Source organism: Macaca nemestrina, chromosome 1, assembly GCF_043159975.1.
Source record: "Macaca nemestrina isolate mMacNem1 chromosome 1, mMacNem.hap1, whole genome shotgun sequence".
Classification (NCBI taxonomy): Eukaryota; Metazoa; Chordata; class Mammalia; order Primates; family Cercopithecidae; genus Macaca; species Macaca nemestrina.
Window position 1 is genome coordinate 192,623,190 of NC_092125.1, and position 27,887 is coordinate 192,651,076.

The 27,887-nt window shown below is 39.2% G+C and overlaps 1 protein-coding gene across 24 annotated transcripts in view; it reads left to right on the forward strand.

Moving 5' to 3' along the window:
* Positions 1-27,887, forward strand: part of LOC105494826 (Scm polycomb group protein homolog 1) — a 221,688-nt gene that overhangs the window by 46,663 nt on the left and 147,138 nt on the right. For 8 of the 24 annotated variants that reach the window (XM_071095059.1, XM_071095022.1, XM_071095040.1 and 5 more), the window contains exons 2-4: positions 5,367-5,496; positions 25,000-25,068; positions 25,526-25,549. Coding sequence is in view for 9 of the 24 variants with exons in the window: in XM_071095022.1 (XP_070951123.1) it covers positions 5,484-5,496; positions 25,000-25,068; positions 25,526-25,549 (106 nt within the window). In the remaining 15 variants the exon portion in view is untranslated. Of the gene's footprint in view, positions 1-5,366; positions 5,497-24,993; positions 25,069-25,525; positions 25,550-26,491; positions 26,699-27,241; positions 27,425-27,887 lie in introns of those variants that run through there. The other 16 variants (XR_011622335.1, XM_071095044.1, XM_071095056.1 and 13 more) reach the window with 4 other exon arrangements.

Consider the following 27,887-nt stretch of genomic DNA (forward strand, 5'->3'; position numbering starts at 1 on the left):
GAAGAGAAAAAAGATGATGGTGGTGATGATACTATTGTTATGTCTTCTGTCCCCATATCACACTTATGTAAGGCTTCAGAGAGAAAGTTGGTATTGTATATATTTATATCCACACGTACATACACGCACACACATACTGTCCATGCTGCAAAACCTAAACTTGTACAGTGTTGTTTATAATAATGAAATCAGGACTCAGATTTGGAGTCTTAGATTTGGAAGGAGCTTTAAAGATTACCCAGTCCAGCCTCCCTCTTCCTCCTGATGATTTAATATCTTCACCAATAGGTTATTTTACCTCTGCTTTCACATCCTTAGTGATGGCAAATTCATGCCTTTCCTTCCCGGAGAGCTTATCCCACTTTTGGATACAGAGCTCTGACTGGCAGAAAGTTCTTCCTAATAATGTGCTAAAGCTTATCTACCTATAGCTTCCACCCACTAGTTCTAACTCTCTCCCTTGGGGTAATATTGAACAAGTAGAGCAAATCTCATCTCTCTCCTACATGAAATCCCTCCAGATATTTGCAACCAGTTCTCATGTTTCCCCTGAGTCTTTCCTTCTAGTTAACCTTCCCTAGTTTCTTAAATTCTCACTCTCCTTGTTGCTTTCCTTTAAATGAGATTGTGCATCTGTATCTCATTCAAAATATAGGACCTAGAATTAAACATAAAATCCTACTTCTGATGTGTTTGGACTGGCAGGAGTGGAACATCCGGGACTGTCATTGTCCTTATTCCAAATATTGACTGAAATAATGATGATGCTGTTGCATTATTTAATGACATCAGATCCATATATGTCTGCTAGCAACTATGATTTGGCACTATAGGAACCACTGAACTTCTCTGTTCAAGAAGCATGAGCCCGAAGCAGTCCAAAAAGCATTAGCTTCTCTTATGCTCTGCCTCACACCTCTGCAAGCTTCTGGAAAGGGTAAACATTATACATAGTTAAAGAATACTAGGACTGCCTGTAGGACAAAGGAAGTCATGGCATTTTCATTAGCCACTTATTGGTAGCTGGATTACTTGTTAAAGGAAGTACTGGTGTTCTCATGGGTTCTTCTCTGCATACACAAAGATGTATAGTTACTACAAAGTAAGTGAAGAGGGGGGAACACCAAAGAGATATGCTCCCTCTTCTTTGTTCATCTCTGCTACATGGAGGAGACAGGATTTATTGCTTTCTTTGAGAAAGAGATTGGCCAGTTTCCTTCCTCCCCCTTCTTCTGGTGGATCATTCCAGAAGAATATTACATCTCATCATACTTATCTCCTAATAAAGTAAAAGTAAATGAAGGAGAGCTGGGGGCAGAGAATCGGCTGAGATGTGCTAGGAATACTTGGCTGGGCACAGTGGCTCATGCCTTGTAATCCCAGCACTTTGGGAGGCCGAGACAGGTAGATCACCTGAGGTCAGGAGTTCGAGATCAGCCTGGCCAACATGACGAAACCCTGTCTCTACTAAAAATACAAAAAATTAGCCAGGCTTGGTGGCAGGCACCTGTAATCCCAGCTACTTGGGAGGCTGAGGTTCACTGGAACCGGCGAGGCAGAGGTTGCAGTGAGCCGAGATTGCGCCACTGTACTCCAGCCTGAGCAACAAGAGTGAAACTCTGTCTCAAAACAAAACAGCAACAACAAAAAAACTTGTTAATCAGAGAGTGGCTGATCAATGGCGCATGCCAGGCGAGTCCCCTGTCTGGTGCATCCCAGACGAATTCCCTGTGTCCTGCCTGCCTGTAGCTTGTCCTTCATTACCACAGTGAGCAGATGTTCTGCTCACAGCTTTTCCATTTTAATTTCTGTGCATATTGGCATAGTATTATGATTTATCTAAAACTGAGAGTTCTGTCTTTTCTTTTTGAGTTTTCAGAAGTACATTTGATGCATCTTTTTTTCTGTTTTCCAGTTTCCATTTCTAGGGGAAATATTCCTCCCTTCCTGTTCTTTGAAATACTTAACACGTATCTGGCATGTAGTAAACACTTAAAATGATAGTTATATATTAATAATTTGACTGTTGTTAATATACAAGTGATAATTTGTAACTAAGTTTTTAATTATATCTTAATATATGAAGAATTTTTTTCTACTTTTCCTTGCTTCAAGGGGTGGCCTGTTGTGATTGTTTTATTACATTTTGAAAGGATACTGCCATAGCCTTATGGATTTTTCTACTACCTATTATACTTCTTTCAATGACTTCCAGAAATACGGAGTCATTACATTCTCCAGATCTGCACTATGCAATGAGTAGCCACTACCATGTTTGTCTAATTAAATTTAAATTTAATAAAAATTAAATACAATAAAAAATGCACTCCGTTGTACTAGCTACATTTCAAGTCCTAAATAGCCACATGTGGCTAGTGGCTCCCCATTGGACAACAGGAATATTGAACATTTCCATCATTGCCTTAAATTCTGAGAGGCTGAGGCTGGCAGATCCTTGAGATCAGGAGTTTGAGACCAGCCTGGGCAACATGGCGAAACCCCATCTCTACTAAAAATACAAAAATTAGCCAAGCATGGTGGCACATGCCTATAATCCCAGGTACTCTGGAGGCACTGCTTTGGATATTAGTAGTCTGCGTTCTTGTGCTCTTTTCTCAGAAATTGAAGTGGATATATTTTCTAGGGTATTCCTAAGACTAATCTCTTAATGCTTCAGGGTTCTAAATATGCATTTTGAGGATTCACGTTACTGTTCTTATTCCAACCCCTTAGTGCCATTACTATCTTTTGGAATAAATACAAGAACTTTCACATCCTCCAAGAAGATTATTTTATTTTGTTTATTTTGTTTATTTATTTATTTTGAGACGGAGTCTTGCTTTGTCGCCCAGGCTGGAGTGCAGTGGCGCAATCTCAGCTCACTACAAGCTCCGCCTCCCGGGTTCACGCCATTCTTCTGCCTCAGCCTCTCGAGTAGCTGGGACTACAGGTGCCCACCACCACGCCTGGCTAATTTTTTTTTGTATTTTTAGTAGAGAGGGAGTTTCACCACGTTAGCCAAGATGGTCTCGATTTCCTGACCTTGTGATCCGCCTGCCTCGGCCTCCCAAAGTGCTGGGATTACAGGTGTGAGCCACCACGCCTGGCCCTATTTTTATTTATTTATTTATTTTGAGACAGTGTTTCTCGCTGTTGCTGAGGCTGGAGTGCAGTGGTATGATCATAGCTCACTGCAGCCTTGACCTCCCAAGCTCAGGTGATCCTCCTGCCTTAACCTCCCAAGTAGCTGGAACTGTAGGTACACACACCACCATGCCTGGCTAATTTTTATATTTTTTTGTAGAGACGGGGTTTTACCATATTTCTGAGTCTCAAACACGTAGGCTCAAACAGTTCTCCTGCCTCAGCCTCCCAAAGTGCTGGAATTACAGACGTGAGCCACCATGCCCAGCCTTACCATAAATTTTAAAGGTCCCAGCCAACAATAAGAGAAAACAAAGGAAGAAGTGGCAAAGTAGAAGTAATTCTAGCAGATATTCCATAGAGTCGTCAGTCAAATTGCGAACACAGAATCCTTGGGTGCTAACCAGTAACAGGTGGTTGTAATGTTCCTTTTGTAAGTACATTGTATTATTCGAGATCTGACTTTTCCTTGTGAGAAAGGTATTAAACAGCAGTTTTTTCTTTAATAATCCTTGGTATCCACATTGCACACTTTTTATTTTTATGTTTTTTTCTTTTGAGACAGGATCTCTATTGCCCAGGCTGGAGTGCAGTGGCGGGATCACAGCTTACTGCAGCCTCCTGGGCTCAACTCAGTCCTCCTACTTCTGTCTCCTGAGTAGCTGGGGCCACAGGCATGTACCCCATGCCCAGCTAAATTTTAAAAATTTTTTGTAGAGATGGGGTCTCACTGTGTTGCCCAGGCTGGTCTCAAACTCCTGAGTTCAGGCAATCCCCCCCACTTCAGCCTCCTAAAATACTGGGATTACAGGTGATCCTCCTGCCTTAACCTCCTTACAGGTGTGAGCCACCACACCCAGCCGTTAAGCACTTTCAAAGCCATTTTTTGTTTGTTATTTACAGCAGCCCAGTGAAGCAGGTAGCATTGGGATTATTGTTCCTATTTGACTAATAAGAAAACTGAGATTCAGTTAAGTTACTGGCCTAAAGTCTTTTTTTTTTTTTTTGACAAAGTCTCACTCTGTCGCCCAGGCTGGAGTGCAGTGGCATGATCTCTGCTCACTGCAACCTCTGCCTCCCGGGTTCAAGTGATTCTCATGCCTCAGCCTCCCGGGTAGCTGGGATTACAAGCATGTGCCACCATGCTTGGCTAATTTTTGTGTTTTTAGTAGAGATGGGGTTTCGCCATGTTGGCCAGGCTGGTCTTGAACCCCTGATCTCAAGGATCTGCCAGGCTCAGCCTCTCAAAGTGCTGGGACTACGGACGTGAGCCACCGTGTCCAGCCATGTTACCTGCCTAACATCTTAAAGGGAAAATAAACATTAAGGCAAGATAGAGTTGAGATTCAAATCAGGGTAAAATTTTAACGTCAAATTCAGCATGTTTTGTTTTGTTTTTACTTTGTTTTTGTTCTACTTTACTACCACTCTGACTGTAATAAAGAAAAGAGTGAAAGTTCTTTAGGGGAACTGAGGTACTCCCAAAGAATTGCTACAGTCCCATTTGTCCTGTGACCATGTGCTTGGGGTGCCATAACAGAATACCACAGACTGAGTGGCTTAAACAATAGAAATTTATATCCTCAAACTTCTGGGGGCTGGAAGTTCAGTGTCAAGATGCTGGCAGGAGAGGCTAGAGATGAGGTCTCTCTCCTTAGCTTACAGATGACACCTTCTTTCTGAGTCCTCATGTGGCATTTTTTTCTGTGTGGGAGAAAGAGATATCTCATGTCTCATCCTTTTGTTTTAAAGGAACCAATTATATCAGATTAGGGCCTCACCTGTATGACTTTATTTAACCTTAATTACCTCCTTAAATGCCCTGTCTCCAAATGTAGTCACATTGGGGGGTAGGGCTTTGACGTATGAATTTGGGGGAGACACAGTTCAGCGCATAACACAATGTTAATAGGTTTTTAGTGGCTTTTGATATTCTGGCTTAGCCTGGTTAGCTGGAAACTAAATTTAATATTTGCATGGGACCAAATGTAGCAAATATCTGTATTCTTTATTTCTGTGAATATAGAAGCTTAGCTAAATTCAACCTGTGGTACTTGCTGTAAGGTACTTTGCAACTCCAGGATATTCTAATAGCAAAAAAATCTGTATCTAAATTTTCTACTTTTCTTATAATGTAGCCTAATTTGTTAATAATTAGAGATCTCAGTACTTTACAGGTACTAAATGTTCCTCTCCTTCCTCCCCACCCACCTTTTTTACAGATGGAGAAATTAGCATACAGAGAAACTGACTTGTCAGATGTCAGAGCAAGGTATTGGTGGATCCAGGGATAAATCCCAAACTTCTTAACTCCTAGACCGGTTTTTAGTCCATTGACTATGCAGCCTAATGGTAAGTATCTTTTTACCTTATCCTGGAAGTAAGAGGGATTAAGAGACCTAGCAAGGACTGGCTTTAAGGAATTCCTCACTACTAATTAGACTACTCGTTATCCTTTTCTTTATAGCCATGATGTCATTTTTGTCATTGGCATGAATTTTCCAGATTGGGAGAGGAGGTTTGAAGTTTTGCTTTTCAAATAGTTAAAAATATTTCTTGGTGGCTCATGCCTGTAATCCCAACACTTTGGGAGGCCAAGGTGGGCGGATCACCTGAGGTCGGGAGTTCGAGACCAGCCTGACCAACATGGAGAAACCCCATCTCTACTAAAAATACAAAACTGGCGGGCATGGTGGCACATGCCTGTAATCCCAGCTACTTGGGAGGCTGAGGCAGAATTGCTTGAACCCAGGTGGCAGAGGTTGCTGTGAGCTGAGATCTCACTGTTGTACTCCAGCCTGGGCAGCAAGAGCAAAACACCATCTCAAAAAAAAAAAAAAAAAAAAATCTGTAACAGTTTGGCTGCATGATAAATAATTATTAAGAAAGGAAACTATTATTTAATGAATTTGTTCGCTGTGGCAACAGAAATACAATGCAAGCCACTTATGTAGTTTAAAGTTTTCTAGTAGCCACATTTAGAAAGGTAAAAAGAAGAAGGGGCATGGGGGCTCTCACCTGTAATCCCAGCACTTTGGGAGGCCAAGGTGGGCCAATTGCTTGAGCCCAGGAATTGGAGACCAGCCTGGGCAACATAGCGAAACCCCATTCCTGCAAAGAATACAGAAGCGTAGCCAGTCATGGTGGTGTGAGCCTGTAGTTCCAGCTACTAGGGAGGTCATAACACTTTATCACACTTAGGTAACTCTCTGTCTTCTAGACTAAGAGAGGGTGCCTTGTTGTTTTTTTAATCCTTATTACCTAACACAGGGCTGGAACTTAGATAGTCAGTGAATTTTTCGTTTGAAGCATGGATGAATGCAGTTTCAGTATGGAAATATCAAAAATTTTAAGAGTGTTATTTTGAAAATAGTAAGTTGGAAATGGAATTTAAATATCAAATTGTACAAGATTTAATAGGAAGCTACCCTCTTTAAACCTATAATATTACGTTCATTGATTCATTTTATTGACCTAGATATGTGAGATAGTAAGGAACATAAGACATAATCTTTACTAGCAAATAGTTCATAATTAAGATATACATGTGATCAAACACAAATACACACACATAAAATATAGATAGTTGCTGCTATAATATCTCAGCTCCTGTAATATTGTTTGATGCTTAGTGAGACAGAATTTCAAGGTCGAATAGGGTCTTAGGAGTTTATCTAGTTATCTCCCTTTATAACCTGTGAATTTTTCTCTCAGCTTGGAAAAGTTTCAGCATCTTTGGTGATAAGTGGTCACTCAGCTTCTCTGCTTGTACATTTTAGTGTATAACCAGTCCTCTACAGGACAATTCTCATTGTCAGAAAGTCTCTCTCTGACATCTGCTTCCCTGTAGTGAATGCTTTGTCGAATGCCTCCAATCAAAAGACTACATTTTGTGAAATCCCTGGTGAGCATTCTAGTAGCAGGTAAACTAGAACAGGGGTTTTCTATCTGATTTGTTTAGTGATATATCTCCAGTGCCTAGAATAATGACTGGCAAACAGTGGTAATAAATGTTTGTTGAATGAATTAATCTAAACATAAGCAGGATTTAGAGCATTATTTCAATTCAGTTTTTTAATTGTCAGATTTACACCCTTTGTGGACTATTACATATCTTTCATTGCTGTTTCCTGATCGGTTCTTTGCCTCTATGGCACAGTTTAACTTATTGAGCCCTAAATTTGTCATCTGTAAGAAGATATTAATAGTACCTGAGGTGGAATATATGAAAATACCTGGCACTGGGCCTGGTATATATAGTAATGGTAAGTATTAGTTGAATCTGAAATGGAATCAGTGCAGCAACCTCTGAACCTCCCCTGACCCTGACATCCCAGGAATGCAAGTTTATTTTTTAAAATTAATTAATTTCAAGAAGTATGCATTAACACAGAATATACCATTTTAATAATATTAGTGTACCGTTCAGTGACACTGAAGACATTCACATTGTTGTGCACCCATCACCATCATCAGTCTCTAGAACTTTTTTCATTTTGCAGAACTGCAACTGTACCCATTAAAAATGGTAAGTTCATTTTTAATATTAGCTTAGGTAAAGCATGACTGAAATGGTAAATCTGTAGTAGAAAAAATAATACATTCTAAAACTAAATATAAATTACATACTATCTGTAGTTTTAAGTTACCTGTTTTCAGTTATTGTTTATTAACTTGAATAATTGATATCTTACCATCTGGCTTCTAGGTATCATCCTCTATGTCACAATTGTTTTGATGAGAGTGTGCATTGAAATATTGACTTTTTAATATGGATAATTTTTCTCTCATTGCATAACGTTCTGCATGTAGTAAAAAGACAAGTTTTTTTTTTTTTGTTTGTTTTGTTTTGTTTTTCTGCTTGCTGTGTGCCGAACTCTAGGAATACTGACTGGCTTAAGATTATTTAGCTCTGACACTCTGACAGGCATAAATGTAGGAGGTGGCACTACTACTTTGTTTAGGGCTGTCACCAGAAAGCTGTTACAAAATAATATTTGTCCTGGACTGTGAGGAACAAATAGGAATTTCCCAAATAGAGAAAAGGGGAAGGTCCAGAGGTATGAAAGAGTATGAGTTTGGATGCAGTTTACAGTTGTATGAGCTTGGAAAGAATATATGTCTGGATACAGTTTAGGGATTGATCCTTGAAGACTTTTAAATGGGCTAGTGACATGTTTTATCTGATTTGTATTTTAGAAAAATAATACTGATGTATGATTGGAAAGCAGTGAGAACAGACAAAGGAATTAAATAACTGTTTTTATTGATCAATGTGAGAGATAATGAAATCCTAAATTCTGAATAGGGGCAGGGGAGATTAAAGAGAAGAGATGGTTATTTTAGAGGTACAACTGACAGAATTGGATAACCAGTTGGATTTGGAGGGCAAGAGGGATTACAGGTTTCTGATTTGTTGTGTTAACTGGGATAGGGACTGCCAGAGAAGAAAGATAGAAACTGATTATTAAATAGTACCTGTGTACTATAATATACTCTGAAACATGGCCATTATTCTTAGAACACTTTGAAAACATGATAGGTGACTAGCTCCTTTTTTAATGTGTAGAATTCTGTCAGATGCTGTATTCTCTTTATTTTGGGACAGTTGCCTGACTGAGGGACAGTTACCTGATTCACTGAATAGTTTATGGCAGTAATTAAAAATTACACATTTTGTAATGCATTTGTTTCTTTTTCTTGAGTACTGCTTTCCATGTTTCAGTAGTTTGTACCAAGAGTCTATTTCTTCCTAGAAGCTAGAAGTTCCTTTTTCATTGTTCTTTTTTTTTTTTTTTTTTTTTTTTTTTTTTTTTTTTTTTTTTGAGACAGAGTCTTGCTCTGTTTCCCAGACTGGAGTGCAGTGACATAATCCTGGCTCACTGCAGCCTGGACTTCCTGGGCTCAAGCAATCCTGCCATTGCAGCCTCTTAAGTAGCTGAAACCACAGGTTCCACGCCCAGCTAATTTTTTAATTTTTTTGTAGAGACGGGGTCTCACTATGTTGCTGAGGCTGGTCTCTAACTCCTGGGCTCAGTGAATCCTCCTGCCTTGCCTCCCAAAGTGCCGGGATAGCAGGCATGGGCCACTGAACTTTTTGAACCATTTGATGCCTTTCTGCCCTTAACTATTTGTTATTTTGTTCATTTTGCTGCATAACTGAATATGGATTTTGTTTTCTTTACTGGAATACTTCCTCTTTCCTTTTCTTTCTTTTTATCTTTTTTTTTTTTTTTTTTTTGAGACAAGTCTTGCTCTGTTGCCCAAGCTAGACTAATTTTTTTAAATTGCATTGGTTACTTTTGAATATTGTTTTACTGATGATCTTTCAACCTGGTTTCTATTTGTTGTGGCTTCCTTTAATCAATTTTGTGTATACTGGTAGCTCATCTTTACTTAAGCAATATAGTACTAAAAACTTGTATGTAAATGGAATATATATTGTATGTTTAATTTTTAAGAATATATGTTTTCTAATTATGAAAAATTTTAAACATAAATTTAATCATGATCCCCTAATATATTTTTCAGTAATTTTAAAGCCTAATCTAGTTTTTAATCTTTACTAATGATTCAGAGGAAAACAGGCATAGCAGGCTACTAGAAAGACAGGGGATGTAAAAACCAGGAGAGAAGGCAAACAACTGGCCAATGTTGCTGGAATGTAGTAGAAAAGGGAGAAGTCATAACAGATAAGATTAGAGAGGTGGCAGGAATCAAATCCTGCATGGCTTTGTAAAGCACCCTTAACTGAGTATGAAGCTATTGGAGGTCCTTCAGAAGAGAAATGACCTTATCTGTTTTATGTTTTAAAATACTCATTTTGACCTAGTAGTTGGGTTCTCCCCCAAAACAGAAACAATGGGAGCTGGGTAGGTAGGTAGAGAGAGATTTATTGTGGGAATTGGCTCACAGGATTATAGAGGCTGAGAAATCCCATGATATACTATGTGTAAGCTGGTGCCATTAGTCTGAGTCCAAAGACCTAAGAATCAGGGAGCTGATGGTGTAACTCTGCCTTCAGTGCCAAAGACCTGAAAACCAGTGGGGAAGGCAGAGGGGGCTGTTGTAAGTCTTGGGATCTGAGGCTCAAGAACTAGGAGCTCCATTGTCTAAGGACAGGATAAGATGGATATCCTAGCTCACAAAACGAGAGAATTCACTCTTCCTTCACCTTTTTGTGCTATTTGGACCCTCAGTGGATTGGATAATGCCCACACACATTGGTGAGAGCAATATTCTTTACTCAGTCTACTGATTCAAATGTTAATCTCTTCAAGAAATACAACCACAGATATACTCAGAAATAATATTTACCAGCTATCTGGGCATTCCTTAGCCCAGTTAAATTGACAAATAAAGTTAACCATCACAAGTACTCCTTTCAACTCAGCACCCATATGTATTTCCTTAAGCCATATTTGATCTCCAAATGAAGATAGTAACAGGGTCATTATTCTACCTAACATAAACAGCTATCTTGCATACAACCGAAAACACACTAACCCCCTCCCCAGGAGAGTGAAGTTCTTCAGTGATGTTTACTCTTCTCCTGATAGTCTGTAACTTAAATATTATGATGTAAAATTAAAAACACTTAAATATTGATATAAAGTCAATACAACTTTTGTTACATGATAAGAAAAGATAGGAAAGAACGCAAAGATATTTGCTTAATATGTGTATATATACAAACAAACATTCATAATGAAATAAGGAGGAAATACTCAGAACAATTATAGTTGTTTCTGTACTGGTCACATGGTTATTGCTGGTATTTATAACTTACCTATTCTGTATTTTTTTTAATTTTTATTTTTTTATTTTTGCCTTCTGCAAGAACCTCATGATTCTTTACCCAGCAGGGTGACCCAAAGGTTTGGCCCATTTGTAGTTCTGCCTGGATTGCGTTTTTGTAGTTATCCATTGGCCTTAATCACAGAGTGGAGTAATACTGAGAAACACCCTAAGGTATCTCCTGTATTCTAGACATACTCTTCAGTTCTTCCATTGTGGAGTAGTAGTTCAGTTTCTCCTTGATAGTCCGGATGAATCACCTCAGGCAACAACACCGCAACTCCCTCTTTACCTGTTGACTCAGAGGCGTGAGGAACCCAGAGTAGCTAGGTGGCAGTCTTTAAAAAAAAAAAAAAAATTGGCCGGGCGCGGTGGCTCACGCCTGTAATCCCAGCACTTTGGGAGGCCGAGGCGGGCGGATCACAAGGTCAGGAGATCGAGAACATCCTGGCTAACACTGTGAAACCCCGTCTCTACTAAAAATGCAAAAAATTAGCCGGGCGAGGCGGCGGGCGCCTGTAGTCCCAGCTACTCGGGAGGCTGAGGCAGGAGAATGGCGTGAACCCGGGAGGCGGAGCTTGCAGTGAGCCGAGATCGCGCCACTGCACTCCAGCCTGGGCGACTAAGCGAGACTCTGTCTCAAAAAAAAAAAAAAAAAAAAATTGGAGATTTTTTGGTTTTGTCTTTTATTATTTTTAAACTGAAACATAGTTGTACATATTTATTGGGTACAGTGTGATATTTCAATACATGTACATAATGTGTAATGATTGAATCGGTAATTAGCATATCAATCGCTTCAAACATTTATCATTTATTTGTGTTGGGAGCATTCAGAAATACGCTCTTTTTGCTGTTTGAAAATACACAATAAGTTCTAATTATAGTCACCTATAGTGCTGTAGAACACTATAACTTCTTTTATTTAGCTGTACTTTTATATTTGTCCCCCTACCTCCCCTTTTTTCCCTTTAGTAACCACTATTCTGTCTACTATGAGGTCTACTTTTGTAGCTTCCACATATGACTGAAAACATGTGGTATTTCTCTTTCTGTGCCTGGCTTATTTCCTTAACCTGGTGTTCTACAAGCTAATCCATGCTGCCACAAATGACAGAATTTCATTCTTTTTATGGCCAAATAGTATCCCATTGTTTGTATATACCATATTTTCTTTATTTATCTAATGATGGACACTTTGGTTGATCCCTTATCTTGACTATTATGAATAGTGCTGCAATAAACATGGGAGTGCAGATAACTTTTTGACATACTGATTTCCTTCCCTATGGATATATACCCAGTATTGGAATTGCTGGATCACATGGTAGTATTCTTTTTAGATTTTTGAGGAACCTTCATCCTGTTTTCCGTAGTAGCTGTACTAATTTACTATACCACCAACAGTGAATAAGAGTTCCCCTTTCTCCACATTTTTGTCAGCATTTATTTTTGTCTTTTTAGTAGTAGCCACTGTAACTAGGGTAAAATGATATCTCATTGTGGTTTTGATTTGCATTTCCCTGATGATTAGTGATGCTGAGCATTTTTTCATATACCTGTTAGCCATTTCTGTGTCTTCTTTTGAGAGATATCTATACAGCTCATTTGTTTATTTTTAAATCAGATTATTTGTTGTTTTGTGTTTTGGGGGGAGTTTTTTGGTTTTTGCTGTCGTTTGAGCTCCCTGCATATTCTAGATATTAATCCCTTGTTGGATGAATAGTTTACATATATTTCTCCGATTCTGCACTCTTTTCCCTCTGTTGATTGTTTCCTTTGCTGTGCAGAAGCTTTTTAGTTTGATATAATCTCATGATGTCTAATTGTGTAATTTTGCTTTTGTTGCCTTTGCTTTTGAGGTCTTCTCTATAAAATGTTTGCCCAAATCAATGTCTTGAAGCATTTCTCCTGTGTTTTTTTTCTAGTAGTTTTATAGTTTCAGGCCTTCATTTAAGTCTTGATCTGTTTTTAATTGATTTTTGTACATGGTGAGAGGTCTAGTTTTATTTTTATGTACAGGGGTCTAGTTTAATTTTTCTGCATATGGATATCCTGTTTTCCCAGTGGAGAAAACTTTATTTCCCAGTGGAGAAAAACTTTATTTATTAAGGAGACTGTCCCTTCCCCAGTGAATGTTCTTGATGCCTTTCTCAAAAATCAGTTGGCTGTAAATACATGGATTTATTTCTGGGTTCTCTATTCTGGGTTCTATTGGTATATATGTGTGTTCTTATGCCAGTACCATGGTGTTTTGTTTACCATGTCTTTGTTATATATTTTGAAATCCAGTAGTGTGATGCCTCCAGCTTTGTTCTTTTTTGCTCAGGTTTGCTTTGGCTATTTGGAAACTTTTATGGTTCCATACAAAGTTTAGAATTTTTTTCTATTTTTGTGAAGAATATCATTGGTATTTTGATAGGGATTGCATTGAATCTATAGACGACTTTTGGTAGTATGGTTATTTTAACAATATTAAGCCTTCCAATCCATGAACATGAGATATCTTTCTATTTGTTTGTGTCCTCTTCCATTTCTTTCATCAGTGTTCTGTGGTTTCCCTTGTAGAGATCTTTTACCTCCTTGGATAAATTTATTCGTAGGTTTTTTTTTTTTAATAGCTATTGTAAATGAGATTGCTTTCTTGATTTGTTTTGTTGTTGTTGTTGTTGTTGTTGTTTTTACTAATTCATTGTTGGTTCAGTGCTACTGATTTTTATATGTTGATTTTGTGTCCTGCAGCTTTCCTGAATTTGTTTATCAGTTCTAAGAATTTTTTGGTAGAGCTTTTTTTTTTTTTTTTTTTGGATGGAGTCTCGCTCTATTGCCCAGGCTGGAGTGCAGTGGTATGAACATGGCTCACTGCAGCCTTAACCTCTCAATAGATCCTCCCACCTCAGCCTCCCAAGTAGTTGGGACCACAGGCATGTACCACCATCCTGGCTAACTTTTTGTATTTTTTGTAGAGATGGGGTCTTGCCATGTTGCCCAGGTTGGTCTTGAAGTTCTGGGCTCAAGTGATCCTTCTGTCTCACCCTCCCAAAGTGCTGGGATTACAGACGTGAGCCACCGCACCCAGCCGTCTTTCCCCTTAATACTGCTTTGGCTGTATCCCATAGGTTTGGGTATGTTATGTTTCTATTTTCATTTGTTTCAAGAAACTTTAAAATTTTCTTCTTAATTTCTTCATTGACCTATTGGTTTTTCAGGAACATGTTTAATTTCTTTGTATTTCTATGATTTTGAAAGTTCCTCTTGTTATTGATTTCTATTTTTATTCCATTGTGGTCTGAAATGATACTTGATATGATTTCAGTTCTCTTAAATTTGGTGAGATTTACTTATGGTCTAATTTGGAGAATGTTCTATGTTCTGATGAAAAGAATGTATATTATACAGCTGTTGGAAGACAGTAAAAGTACTGTCACCTAGCTGGCACTGTAACTGCATCTTTTGTGTGTGTGTGTGTGTGTGTGCGCTTTTTTTTTTTTATTTTTAGTAGAGATGGGGTTTTACCACAAGGCCATTCCATAGTTCTGTCAAGCCAGCTGCTTCAGGATGATGCATGTTGAGATCGTTAATTCCATGAGCATAAGCTCATTGCCACACTTCTTTGTGTGGCTTCTTGGTCAGAAGCAGTGCTGTCTGTAATGGTGGATAAGGGATTTTGTGTGTCTGCAGTTGGTAGTTTTGACAGTAGAATTGCATGCAGGGAAGGCAAATCAATATCCAGAGTAAATGTCTATTCCAGCTGGACAAAATACTGTCCCTTCAATGAAGAAAGCAGTCCATTGTAATCAACCTGTCACTGGGTAGCTGGCTGATCACCCTGGGGAATAGTGCCATATCAGGGGCTCAGTGTTGATCTCTGCTGCTGGCAGATTGGACACTCAGCAATGGCCATCGCCAGATTGGCCTTGGTATGTGGAAGTCCATGCTGCTGAACTTATGCATAATTTCTATGCAAATAAGTAATGGAGGTGCCATTTACTGGGTTGGGGAAGACGAAAAGTAACAAGATGACAGAGGATGGCCTTCTGTTTTAGTCATGTTAAGTTCTTAATATCTGATTGATAACCATGTAGAGATGGCCTACAGGTGGTTGTATGTGAATGTGTGTGGGATTCTAAGATTCCAGTTCTGGAAATGTGAATTTGGAAGTGATCTTAATGGAGTGGTGAGCAGACATACCCTATTTGAATGAGGTGATAATATGGGGTAGTGAGGAGGCAATAACTGTGAGGTAGTCAAGAGGCAATAACTGCAGGTAACTCTTAAGTTTTCCTGTGAAGGAGAGCAAAGAAATAGAGGAATATAATAGGAGGGATATGTGTGGGATTAAGAGAAGGGTGTGAGGTTTTGTTTATTTTAGGTTTTCATTGATAGGAAGTAATAGAGCAGTAAGAATGCTGGTGCAAATGATCTGTTAGAAAGGAGGTACTTGATAGTAGGATCAGCAATGTGGCAGAATAGGAAACTCCTGACTCTCCCTCCACCCATGGGTGCACCAAATAAATATCTATTCATGGATCAGTTCTCTGTCAGAGAAAGTCAGAGACTAGATGAAAAATTCCTACCCGTGGGGCAACTGAGGAAACATCCTCATCGAATGGGTAGGAAAAACTGAAGCACACTAGGGCCAGACCCCATCCTGGGCATTGTGCCATAAAATTGGGAAGGGAAGCCCCAACATCCAACTTCTCCCCATGGAGAGGAGGGTTTTAACCCCACATATAGCATCCTAACTTAAGATTCTTCATGGTCTGGTTCTTAATTCATCAACTCTGGGAGCAAAGGGGATTAGACATATGCAAGTCTTTCTAGACCACAGGAAAAAAGCAGCAGTTAGATATGGGCACTTAAGCACTTCAGAACTTTCATCCCCCAGGAGCAATACATAGAAGGGACTTAAGAAATGAAGCCCCCTGTTTGCCCCCAGAAGGAGTTTATGACACACTATTCCGGCAGCTTTTTGGTTGTTTGGCTTCTAACTGACTTACATTGGGGGAGTTTAGGAGCAGTCAAATATTAACCCGCCACCAGCCTGGGAAGAGTTTGTCCACACATTGAATACCTCAGCTTACACAGCTTCCACCAAGGGTCTACATCCTACACCTCTCAGCTCTGGGAGAAGAAGGGATTGGCCTATGCAGATCTCTAGACCTCTGCAGGAAAAAAGCAGCAGATTTATACGGGTACAGAAGCACATCCCTGGACTTTATTCCCCAGGAGAAGTGCAGAGAAGAAGCTTAAAATGTAGCCCCCGATTTTTCCGCAGAAGGGGTTTATGACATACTCTTCTGGTGACTACTTGCCAGCCTGGCTTCCAAATAACTTGCATTGAGGAATTAAAGGGGTAGACAGCTATTAACCTGACACCACCCTGATAAGCATATGTCCACATGAGTGCCCCAACTTTTACAGCTATCTCCCAAAGGATTACATCCTAAACATCTTAGCTCTGGGAGCCAAGGGGACTAGGCATAGATGAGTTTTTCTAGATCACAGAACAATGGGATGGCTTTAAATAGGTATACAAATACCTTCAGAGGTCATACCTCTTATGAGCAGTGCAGAAAGGAAGTAGGAACATGTAGGTCCCATTTGTTCTCCAAAAGGGGCTTATAGCACATACTTCCAGTGGCTACTTGACAGCCTGGCTTCTGATGAACTTGCATTTGGGATCTGATGGGAAAACAAACAGTAGTCCTCTAGCTAATCTCAGTGATAAATCCAAGGCTACTCATTCTTCCTCGAAGGAGTTTGGTCATGCCTCAAGTGCCACAACTTCTATAGCTTCTACCCAAGGGACAAGATTTGGGAATCAGTGGAGCTTTGCATTCCTGAGTAGCCTTAGACCACAGCAAACAAAAAGGGGGACGTACAGTAGGACCACTTCTATGAGCTTCTCCCCAGGATCAGAGGGTGCAACCTGAATGTGAGTACAGTTTTTTGCCACAGATCTCATTAGCTTAGTGCAGGGAGAGTGGGACAGAAATGCTCAGGCTCAACTGTGAAGATAGAAGGAAATGGAAAACCCATTCAGTACCTCAACATCTCCAGCTACATCTAGAGATTCTGGCTCCTACTCTATGGTATTGTGGGGGTATTGACAGAATGTGGCACATCCTAAGCTTGAGGGGACCATCATAAAAGAGACAGCAGTCTGAATAAACACAGAGATTAGAGAGTGCCTTAAAATTTTTGGCTGGATGGATTGGTGAGATCCTTCTCCTACATGAAGCCAGTCTGACAAGTTGGGGAGAGGTTATATTCTTATTTAATGCATAGAAGCTAATACAAAAATCAAAGAACAGAGAATCTATTTAAAAAAAAAAGAGAGAGAGAGAGAGAAATCTCCACAAGTGAAATAAGAGATATGTGATTCGCCTGACAGAGAATTTAAGATAATGGTTATAAAGATGTTCACTGAAGTCAAAAGAGCAATGAAAGAACAAACTAAGAACTTTGACAAAGAGATAGAAAGTATAAAATAGTACCAAATAGACATCAAAGATGTGAAAAGTACTATAACTGAACTAAAAAATTCAATGGAGGTGTTCAACAGCAGATTCGATGAAGCAGAAGAAAGGATCGATGAAATCAAAGACAGGTCATTGAAAAAAATCCAATCTGAGCAAAAAGAAAGCAGAATGAAAAGGATAGTTTAAATAGAGTTTATGAGACCTGTGGGACACCATCAAGTGGACAACATATGCATTATTGATATGTCAGAAAGAGAAGAAATAAAATATATTCAAAGAAATTACGTCAGAAAACTTCCTAAGCCTGGGGAAGGAAATAGAAAGCCAGATCCAGGAAGTCCAAAGAACACCAAATAAGATGAACCTAAAAAGATCCACACCAAGGCAAGTTGTAATCAAATTATAAGTTAGAGAGAGTTGAAAGCAGCAAGCGAAAAGTGAGTTGTCACATGTGAGGGAAGCACCCTAAGGCTATCAGTGGATTTCACAGCAGAAACCTTGCAGATCAGAAGAGAGTACGATGATATTATTCAAAACCCTGAAAGGAAAAAACACACAAAAACAACACTGCTAGCAAAGCATGCTATACCCAGCAATCCTGTCTTTCAAAAACAAAGGGATAATCAAGACTTTCTCAAACAAAAACAGAGAATTTATCCCCACTAGACCAGCCTTACAAGAAATGCTAAAGGGAATTCAGAAGAGAACGTTAATCAGTAATGTGAAAACATATGAAAGTATAAAACTCACTGAAAGAGGAGATATTACAACTGGTAACATAGAAATACAAAGGATCATGGAAGACTACTATGAACAGTTATAAGCCAACAAATTGAACAACCAGAAGAAATGAATACATTGCTAGAAATATATAGTTTACAAAGAGTGAATCACAAAGCAGTTAGAAATCTGAATAGTCCAATTATGAGTAATGAGATTCAATTAGAATTAAAAGTCTCCTATCAGAGTAAATCCTGGGACCTAATGGCATCATAGCTGAATTGTACCAGACACTTAAGAACAAATACCAGTCCTTCTCAAACTCTTCCAGAAAGTTGAAGAGGAGGGAATTCTTCAAAATTTATTTTATGAGGCCAGCAGTACCTTGATAACAAAGCCAGACAAAGATACGACAAGAGAAGACTACATCTCCCTTTATCTGAATGGTAAGAGGAAAAAGAAGACTGCAGACCAATCTCACTGATGAACATAGATGCAAAAATCTTCAACAAAATACTAAGAAACCATATTCAGCAGTATATTAAAAGAATCATTCACCATGATTAAGTGGAATTTGCCCTTGGGATGTGATGCAGATGAATAAATGTGACTCACCATATAACAGAATGAAGGACAAAAATCACATGATCATCTCAATAGATGGAGAAAATGCATTTGACAAAATTCAGCATCCTTTCATAATGAAAACTCTCAATATATTAGTTATAGAAGGAATGTTCCTCAACACATAGCTAACCTTGTCCTCAATGGTAAGAAGTTGAAGGATTTTCCTATAAGATCTAGAATAAGACAAGGATGCCCACTCTTACCACTTCTGTTCAACATAGTATCAGAAGTCCTAGCCCAAGCAATTAGGCAAGAAAAAGAAATAAAAGACATCCAAATAGGAAAGGGTGAAATGAAATTGTCTCTGTTTGGTGACAACATGATCTTACATATTGAAAATCTTAAAGACTGCACCAAAACACCATTTGAATTAGACAAATCCAGTAAAGTTGCAGGATACAAAATCAACTAACAAAAGTCAGCAGCATTTCTATACACTAACAGTGAACTTTCCGGAAAAGAAATTAAGAAAACAATCCCATTTACAATAGCAATCCCATTTACAATACCACTTACTACTTTTTTTTTCTTTTTTTTATTATTATACTTTAAGTTCTAGGGTACATGTGCATAACGTGCAAGTTTGTTACATATGTATACTTGCGCCATGTTGGTGTGCTGCACCCATCAACTCGTCAGCACCCATCAACGCGTCATTTACATCAGGTATAACTCTCAGTGCAATCCCTCCCCTCTCCCCCCTCCCTATAATAGGCCCTGGTGTGTGATGTTCCCCTTCCCGAGTCCACATGATCTCATTGTTCAGTTCCCATCTATGAGTGAGAACATGCGGTGTTTGGTTTTCTGTTCTTGTGATAGTTTGCTGAGATTGATGGTTTCCAGCTGCATCCATGTCCCTACAAAGGACACAAACTCATCCTTTTTTATAGCTGCATAGTAGTCCATGGTGTATATGTGCCACATTTTCTTAATCCAGTCTGTCACTGATGGACATTTAAGTTGATTCCAAGTCTTTGCTATTGTGAATAGTGCCGCAATGAACATACGTGTGCGTGTGTCTTTATAGCAGCATGATTTATAATCCTTTGGGTATGTACCCAGTAATGGGATGGCTGGGTCATATTACAATACCACTTACTTCTAAGTAAAATACATAGAAGTAACTTTAACCAAGGAAGTGAAAGATCTATACGCTGAAAACTGTAAGGCACTGATAAAGGAAATTAAGGATATCACAAATAAGTGGAAAGATATCCAGTGTTTATGGATGGGAAAAATTAATATTGTGAAAATATTTATACCACCAGAAGAAATCTACAGATTTAATGCAACCTCCATCAAAATTCTAATGTCATTCTTCACAGAAGGAGAAAAAACAATGCTAAAATTAATGTAGAGCCACAAAAGATCCCAAATAGCCAAACAATCTTGACCAAAAAGAGCAAAGCTGGAGACATCACACTACTGTATTACAAAGTTTATTACAAAGCTATAGTAATCAAAAAAGCATGGTGCTGGCATAAAAACAGACAAATCTACTGATGAAATAGGACGGAGAGCCCAGAAATAAACCCGTGCATCTACAGTCAATTGCTTTTTGACAGGAACACACATTGGGGAAAGGAAAATCTGTTCAAAAAGTGGTATTGGGAAAACTGGATATCCACAAACAGAAGAATGAAAGTGGATCTTTATCTCACCCCTCATACAAGAATCAACTCAAAATGGATTAAAGACTTGAAACTATGAAACTGAAACTATAAAACTGCTAGAGGTCTGGACAGAGATTTCTCTGATTTGAACTCAAAAGCATAAACAATAAAAGCAAAAATAGACAAATGGAATTGCATTCAAGTGAAAAGCTACTGCACAGAAAAGGAAATAATAGAGTGAAGAGACAACCCACAGATTGGGAGAAAATATTTGCAAATCATACACTGGAGAAGGGACTAATATCTGAAATATACTAGGAACTCAAACTACTCAGTAACAAGAAAACAGCCCTGTTAAAAATAAGCAAAGAACTTGAATAGATATTTTTCAAAAGAAAACATATAAATGGGCAACAGATATATGAAAAAAAAAGTCCAACATCTCTAATCATCAGAGAAATGCAAATGAAAACCACAGTGAGATACCCTACAGCCAACACCTGTTATGTTGGCTGTTATCAAAAAGATGAAAGATAAATATTGACAAGGATTACAAGAAAAAGGAACCTTTATACACTGTTGTGGATATCACAAATTAGTACAGCCATTTTGAAAAACAGGATGGAGGTTCCTCAAAACACAAAATAGAAATACCATATGATTCATCAATCCCACTACTGGCTACATCCCCAAAGGCAATGAAATCAGTATGTTGAAGGGATAGCTTCATCTGCATGCCTGTATTCATTGCAGCACTATTCACAGTAGCCAAGATATGGGAATAATTTAAGTGTCCATCAATATATGAATGGATTTTAAAATGTGGTGTATATACACAGTGGAATACATTCTGCCTTAAAAAATGGAAATTCTGTCATTTTTGGCAAAGTGGATGAACCTAGAGGATGTAATGTTGAAGTCAGGCACAGAACAACAAATATCATATAACCTCACATGTAGAATCTAAAAAAAGTCTAACTTATAGAAGTAGAGAGTAGAATGGTGATAACCAGAGGCTGGGAGGGGAGGGGTGAGTATAGATAAAAGGGAGATACATTGGTCAACAGGTAGAAAGTTATAGTTAGATAGGAGGAGTAGTTCTGGTGTTCTATTGCAGAGCATGTTGACTGTAGTTAATAATAATGTATTATATATTTCAAAATAGCTAAAGAGAGAATTTTAAATGTTCTCACCACAAAGAAATTATAAATATCTGAAGTGATGGATATACTAATTGCTGTACTCTGGTTTGATCATTCCACAATGTGTATTTCTATTGAAACATCACTTTATACCCCAAAAATATGTAAAATTATTGTTGGCCAATTACAAAGAATAGCAAAAAAAAAAAAAAAAAAAAAAAAGACGGGGGGATACTTGCAAAGTTTTTGAGAGGATGAGAGACTATGGGACCTGCAGCTAATATGGAGGGTTGGCTTTTGATTAAAAACAGACACTTCATCCACAGTAACAGGAGAGAAGTCAGAAAAAACCATGAATGAATAGGTAATTTATTCACCAAACATTTAATGAGTCCCTGTTACTATACTACATACTGGGGATTCACCACTAAACAAGATCAAGTCTCTACTGTCATGAAATGAGTGGAAGGGCTTACTCTTACTTCTGTTTTCTCAATGAATCCTGAATTCCCTGAGAGTGAAGTTGGGGAGAGTATATTTGGAGTTTGAGGAGAGAGAGAAAGATACGAATTTTTTTTTTTTTTTTTTAGAAAATGGAAAAGTAGTGTAGAAATGTGGTATGATTATTTCTGGGCGGTGTAAAGTGGCATTTGAGAATTATAGCTATGAGTTTAAAATGAGACCAATAAGCTTGCGTTTGTTTTTCTTCAGCACTGGTGAGCTGCTGGGGTAGGCACAGTATAGGTCGATACGTGGCTTTAACCAGATTTAGGATTGAGCCTTTAGTAGGTACGTTTGACAAAAAAGAGATGGGAAGGAATTAAGAGTGTTTGCCAGACAATGATGTTAGTGAGGACCATGGAGTCGGAGCTGAACAAGAAGTTAAGTAAAGACATGATAGGTGATTGATGGTGAGAAAGTAGTAGGGTCAGTAGATGAATCTAAATTTTCAACTGAGGAAAATATATTCTCCTTATATGAGTAATGTATCCTCTTTATGGAAAATTTGAAAATATATAAGATTATAAAACAGAAAGTGGGGACGGTGTCAGGGAACCCAGTACTACCACCCAAAGATAACCAGTTGTTTATATTTGCTGTGTTTACTTATATATTTTTTCTAATGATAATTTCCGCAGTTGCATAAGTTTCCAGGGCTGCTTGTAACAAATATCATGGACTAGGTGGCTTAAACAACAGAAATTTATTTCCTCACAATTCTGAAGGCTAGAAGTCTAAGATCAAGGCATTGGCAAGGTTGATTTCTTTCTTCTGAGGCCTCACTCCTTACCTTCTGAGGCTTCTCCCTGTGTTAATTACATGATCTTTTCTCTGTACCTGTGTCCAAACTTTCTCTTCTTATGATAACACCAGTCATGCTGAATTAGTGACCACCTTAGTGACCTCATTTTAATTTAATTATCTCTTTAAAGACCCTTTCTCCAAATATTGTGGGGTCCTAGGAGTGTTGCTTTTCTGGTCAGAAACCTGTGGCCAGTGGTGCCTTTGCCTGAGTTTTGCTTGGGCCCACTGGGCTTGTTCCACTCACTTGGCCTGGCAGGCTGCTTACGCTATCAGCCTGGATCCCTCGCCTCCAAGAGAGACTTGAGTTAGGCATGAAGTGGTGGGGAGTGTGTATGAGCGAGCTTGGGGTCCATCTACTGCGCAGTCAGACACACCAGCTCCTGCCGCAAGGTGGGCAGCTCCAGGTGTCAGCAGCTCTCTGTGAGGCTGCAGCTGGACCAGGCGCACCACAAGCAGCTTCCCTGGCTGGCACTGGGGAATGCAGTAGCGCCCAAAAGCTTGGAGGAACCACAGGGCCCCAAAGTGGGAGTCACAGCCCTGGCTCCAGAAGCTCCCAGGTCTGGGCTCCCCAAAGGGCTGCAGCTCTTCCCTCCTCTTTGCCCAAACTGTGGCAAGCAGGGGGCATGTTTCAGCCCTGTTGGTGTTACAGCAGCTCTTTTAGCCACGCCATTCAGCAGGTCCTGAGTTCTTGTCCTGCAACCAGGAAGAAGGAGATATGCAGACAAGTTGAGGGTGAGCAAGATGAAGAGGAGCTGTATTGAGCAATAGAATAGAACAGCTCAGAGATGACCCACAGTGCCAGGATGTCCCAGTGAGTGTTCAGCCCTAGCAGAAAGGATAGCTTCTCTCTGCAGGTAGGTTGTCCCAACAAGTGTTCACTCAGTTCTCAGCAGAGAGGGTGGCTCCTCTCTGCAGCTGGTCATCCCATCATCTGCAGTTCTCTGCAGAGAGGAGGCCCTAGAGTGGGTGGCTCCTCTCTGCAGGCAGGTTGTCACGTCATTTCTGTAGCTCTCAGCAAAGAGGAGGCCCTAGAATGGGTGGCTCCTCCTCTGCTCTGCTCTGGCTGTTCCTAGGGTTTTTATGGACCCCAGAGGTGAGGAAGCGTGTGCCCATTGGTCTGTGGGTGGCCATGGGCAGGCCTGGAAAAGGCACCACAAGTCCCCACTCCAGTCTGCAGGACTGGCAGTTCAGCCCCCAGCCTTCAGACCCTCCCTGGCCTGAAGGTGGGCCTCACCAGGGATCCGCCCTTTTCTGCTTAGGGATCTATCTGCCTCCTGCTGCCATTCATAGCACCCAGGCTCCGCCCTGACTTTGCTCCAAGATCAGAGCGGGTGCCAACAGCAGGGAGAAGCCAGGCAAGGGGAGCAGGCACTTCTGATCCTGCGAGGGCAGAGGGGTCCTTCCTGGACCCCCAAGAGTGCAGGGGTACCTGGGTCTGCAGCCACATTTGGGGGGCTGCAGCTGTGCCCGTCGGGGCAGGGCTCCTTCCTGTTCCATGGAGCAGGAGGTCTGGGTTTGCAGCCTCGGTTTGGGTGGCTGCAGCTGTGCCCAGAATGGCGGGACTCCTGCCTGCTCCCAGGCTCCCACCGGCTCCATGGAGTGTGCATTCCCAGCTGTGCCTCTCTGCTGCAGCCGGCATGATGACAGCAGCTGCTCCAGATGGCCCACCGCTGCCATCACAAATACAGTTACATTCTGTGGTGCTGCAGAGTGGGGACTTTAGCATGAAGTTTTGGAGGATACAGTTGAGCCCATAACTGGGGTGCTATTTGTTTTTAGTGTTTTAAATAATTGTGATCATTCCATGAATATAAAATATTGTTCCCATATTTTACCTAATAACATTGTAACATAAACATTTTCCCATTTGTTCTTTAGCCTTTGTAAAAATTTAATAGCTTCAACATACTTTGTCAAGTGTTTGTATTATCAAATCTTAATCAGTCTTTTATTTTGAAGATTTAGGTGTTCCTTTTTTTGTTATTATAAACAATGCTAAAGCTTTTTACATGAAACCTTTTTCTTGTGTTTTGGAGTATTTTTCCCTAGCATAGATTCTCAGAAGTGGATTACTATATTAAAAACTGTTAATACATACTGCCAAATTGGAAAAGTATTTAATCTTATATTTTCTTTCCACATGACTATTTTTCTCTCCCCCTGCAGTGATAGACTGGAATGATGTTAGAAAACACAAATATGGTCACCTATCAGAGTCTGCATCCCAATATCAAGGTAAGGGGGGAAAAAACTCCGTTTGGTGTGGAAAAATTTTACTCAACATCTTCTCCCATAAAACCTTTGTTCTTAGAGGTCTGAGTTACAAGTAACTCACTTGTTGTATCAGAAGTAAATATTGCAGTTTACAGAGATATTGGTCATAAGCAATATACTTTGTTTTAGCTGGAAATAGGAAACCTAGATTCTGAGTATAGGTAATGCCAAATTAGCTTCATAGTTTTAGGCACAGTTGCTTAGCCTCTCTGGTTTTCTATAGTTTTTATAGGCTTGGGAATAGGCAAAATTGGGTGGTGTGCTTCCACAATGACTACTAAGAATCTCAGTGTCTTTTAGGATAAGATAACTGAACTAGACAAATGCTCAATTTCCTGTTTTACCCCAGAATTTCACCTTCCATCATATTGGTTGTTTGTCTTAATGACTTATGCTCCAACATTTTTTTCTTTACTAGAAACTGCTGACATCCTGGAGCTAGGTAAGCTATTTTTCTTGTGTTTCTGTTAAATAAGGGTAATTGGTAAACCAGGGATTAGATTATAACCAGTTTTAACCAACTAGGAAAAGAATTCCATGTGTCTCTGTCTCAGAAACCAGTGAATCCTGTGCTCTTGTCTGCCTAATTATCCCATGTACTTCATCTCAGCTGTCACATCAAGTCCTGCTTATCAGTAGGCCACAGACCAAGCTAACAAGAAGGGAGGGAAGGTGGTTAATTACATAGGGTATAGGGAAGAACAGGAACTGAACCAAACTGGAAGTACCATCTTAATTTACTGAATCCAGAACTAAAACAAACCCCTGCCATCCATAAATCAGTGTTTGGTGGGATTTTTCCCCCCCAAAAAATACTTGTAAGGTAAATTGAACTGAAACTAAACCTAAACATTTTCTAACTTTATTCACAAATAAAAACTGAAATATTAAAATATTATCAAGTAAGAAGTCAGGCCGATAATTGCATTTGGCTTTCCTCCCTGGTTGGTGTACTTCAGGACTGAGATTTGAGTAATAAAACTAGTTCTAATACTTCTCAATCAGAGTTCCTGCATAAACATCAGTCTTAACATCTTAGAATCCTTTAAAATCCTTTTATATGTTGCATAGATTTTGATATCCAGATACCTTTATCAATTTTTGTTCAAATTATTTTGATATATTTTGTTACAACTTGATATATATTTAGCTCTATTATTATCATTGTCTGTTTGCCTCCTCTTGCCTTTCTTCCCTGCAACATATTACTTTGCATTGCCCAATGACACAGAAGATTACATGAAGTAGTAGAACACTAGACTAGGAGTCAGAACTCCTAGGCTTTTTGAGAGCCAGTTCTGCCACTTAGTAACTTTGTGACTCTGATCCTTAGTTTTCTTATTTGTAAAATGGGGATAATAATCCCATTCTGCCTACTTCACAGGGTTGTAAAGAAGATTACATGAGCTAATGGATGTGAAAACATCTTAAAAACTCTCAAATACTTTTCAACTTTGGAGGATTATTATGATTTTCATTCTGTTCAGCGGCTATACTCAGACTTTACTCTAAGTCAAATCTTCTGACATTCTTTGAAGTGAAGCATTCTATGAATGTGAGCTGAAGAAATGAATGAAATGAAATAATGCAGGTAAAGGTGCCTGGCACTTGATAAATGATAGTTATTTTTTATTATTCTTTAAAACTTTCCTCAAGCTTTTTAAGGTACTGATGTGTGGTAGAAAAAACATGGACATAGGAGTCAGACAGGCCTTGGTTCAAATTCCTATTCCCACTTACCAGTTTTGTGACTTCAGGCAAATTACTTAATCTTTCTAAGCCTATTTCCTCATCTTTAAAATGGGAATAAAACTACTTTGCAGGTTATAATGAACACAGGAGATATTGGACGTAGTCTGGCGTGGTACAGGCAAATGGAAGACAGTGATAGCTGCTGTTTTTGGTTTTGTAGCTAATATGAATGATAATAACAATTGTAACTCAGTGACAGCTTAAGGCATATTGTAAACTGTTGATGGGGAGTTGTGAAATGTGGGTACTCGATTTGACATAGAGTATATCAGTTACTAAAAGATGTTAAAATTTGAAAGTGTATTTTTCCTAGAGCATTGGTTGCATAGGCATATCCTCTGATATATAAGTTAATCCTGCATATTTCGTTTTTACCATCTAGCATAAGGAGCAGCTCCAAATAGCAAACTGAAACAAAATTCAGTAGATCTGTGGAATCTCAAAGTTGGAAAAGACCACAAAATAATGTATTCTTGCCCAGCATTTAAAATTCAACATTTTGAATTTTTTGTAAAATGTCTTACCTTGAACTCCTCAAGTTGTTGAGAACCTAGAAGCTCCTCAGGTAATTCATTTCATATTTAGACATATTTATTGGGCCAAAATTTGCTTTTTGTAATTTCTGTTAGTCATCCCTCTAACTTTCTGGCCATTTGAAACAGGGTTAGCCTATTTTTCACTTACCCTGATTTCTAGAAAGAAGCTCTAGGGACTGCCTTCTCATTGCCACCCTGCCACTTTAATAGTTGAAGCCACAGTCATCTCACACCTAGATTATTAAAACAACTTCCTAACTGGTCTTTTTGCCTCCAGCCCTATCCCCCTCCTGCCCATTCTTTACAGCCAGAATGACCACCCCAAAACCTTGAATGCTTCCTCTTCTCAGTAATACAGTATATTGGGCTCTCTAATGCCTGAACACTGCAGTTATCTGTAACCTTTTTTCTAAACTACTTTTTCTTTAAACTCTACCCAGCAGCCATACCAAAAGATCTGCTTTTAGAACTGCTTTTTCTCATGTCTGAGCC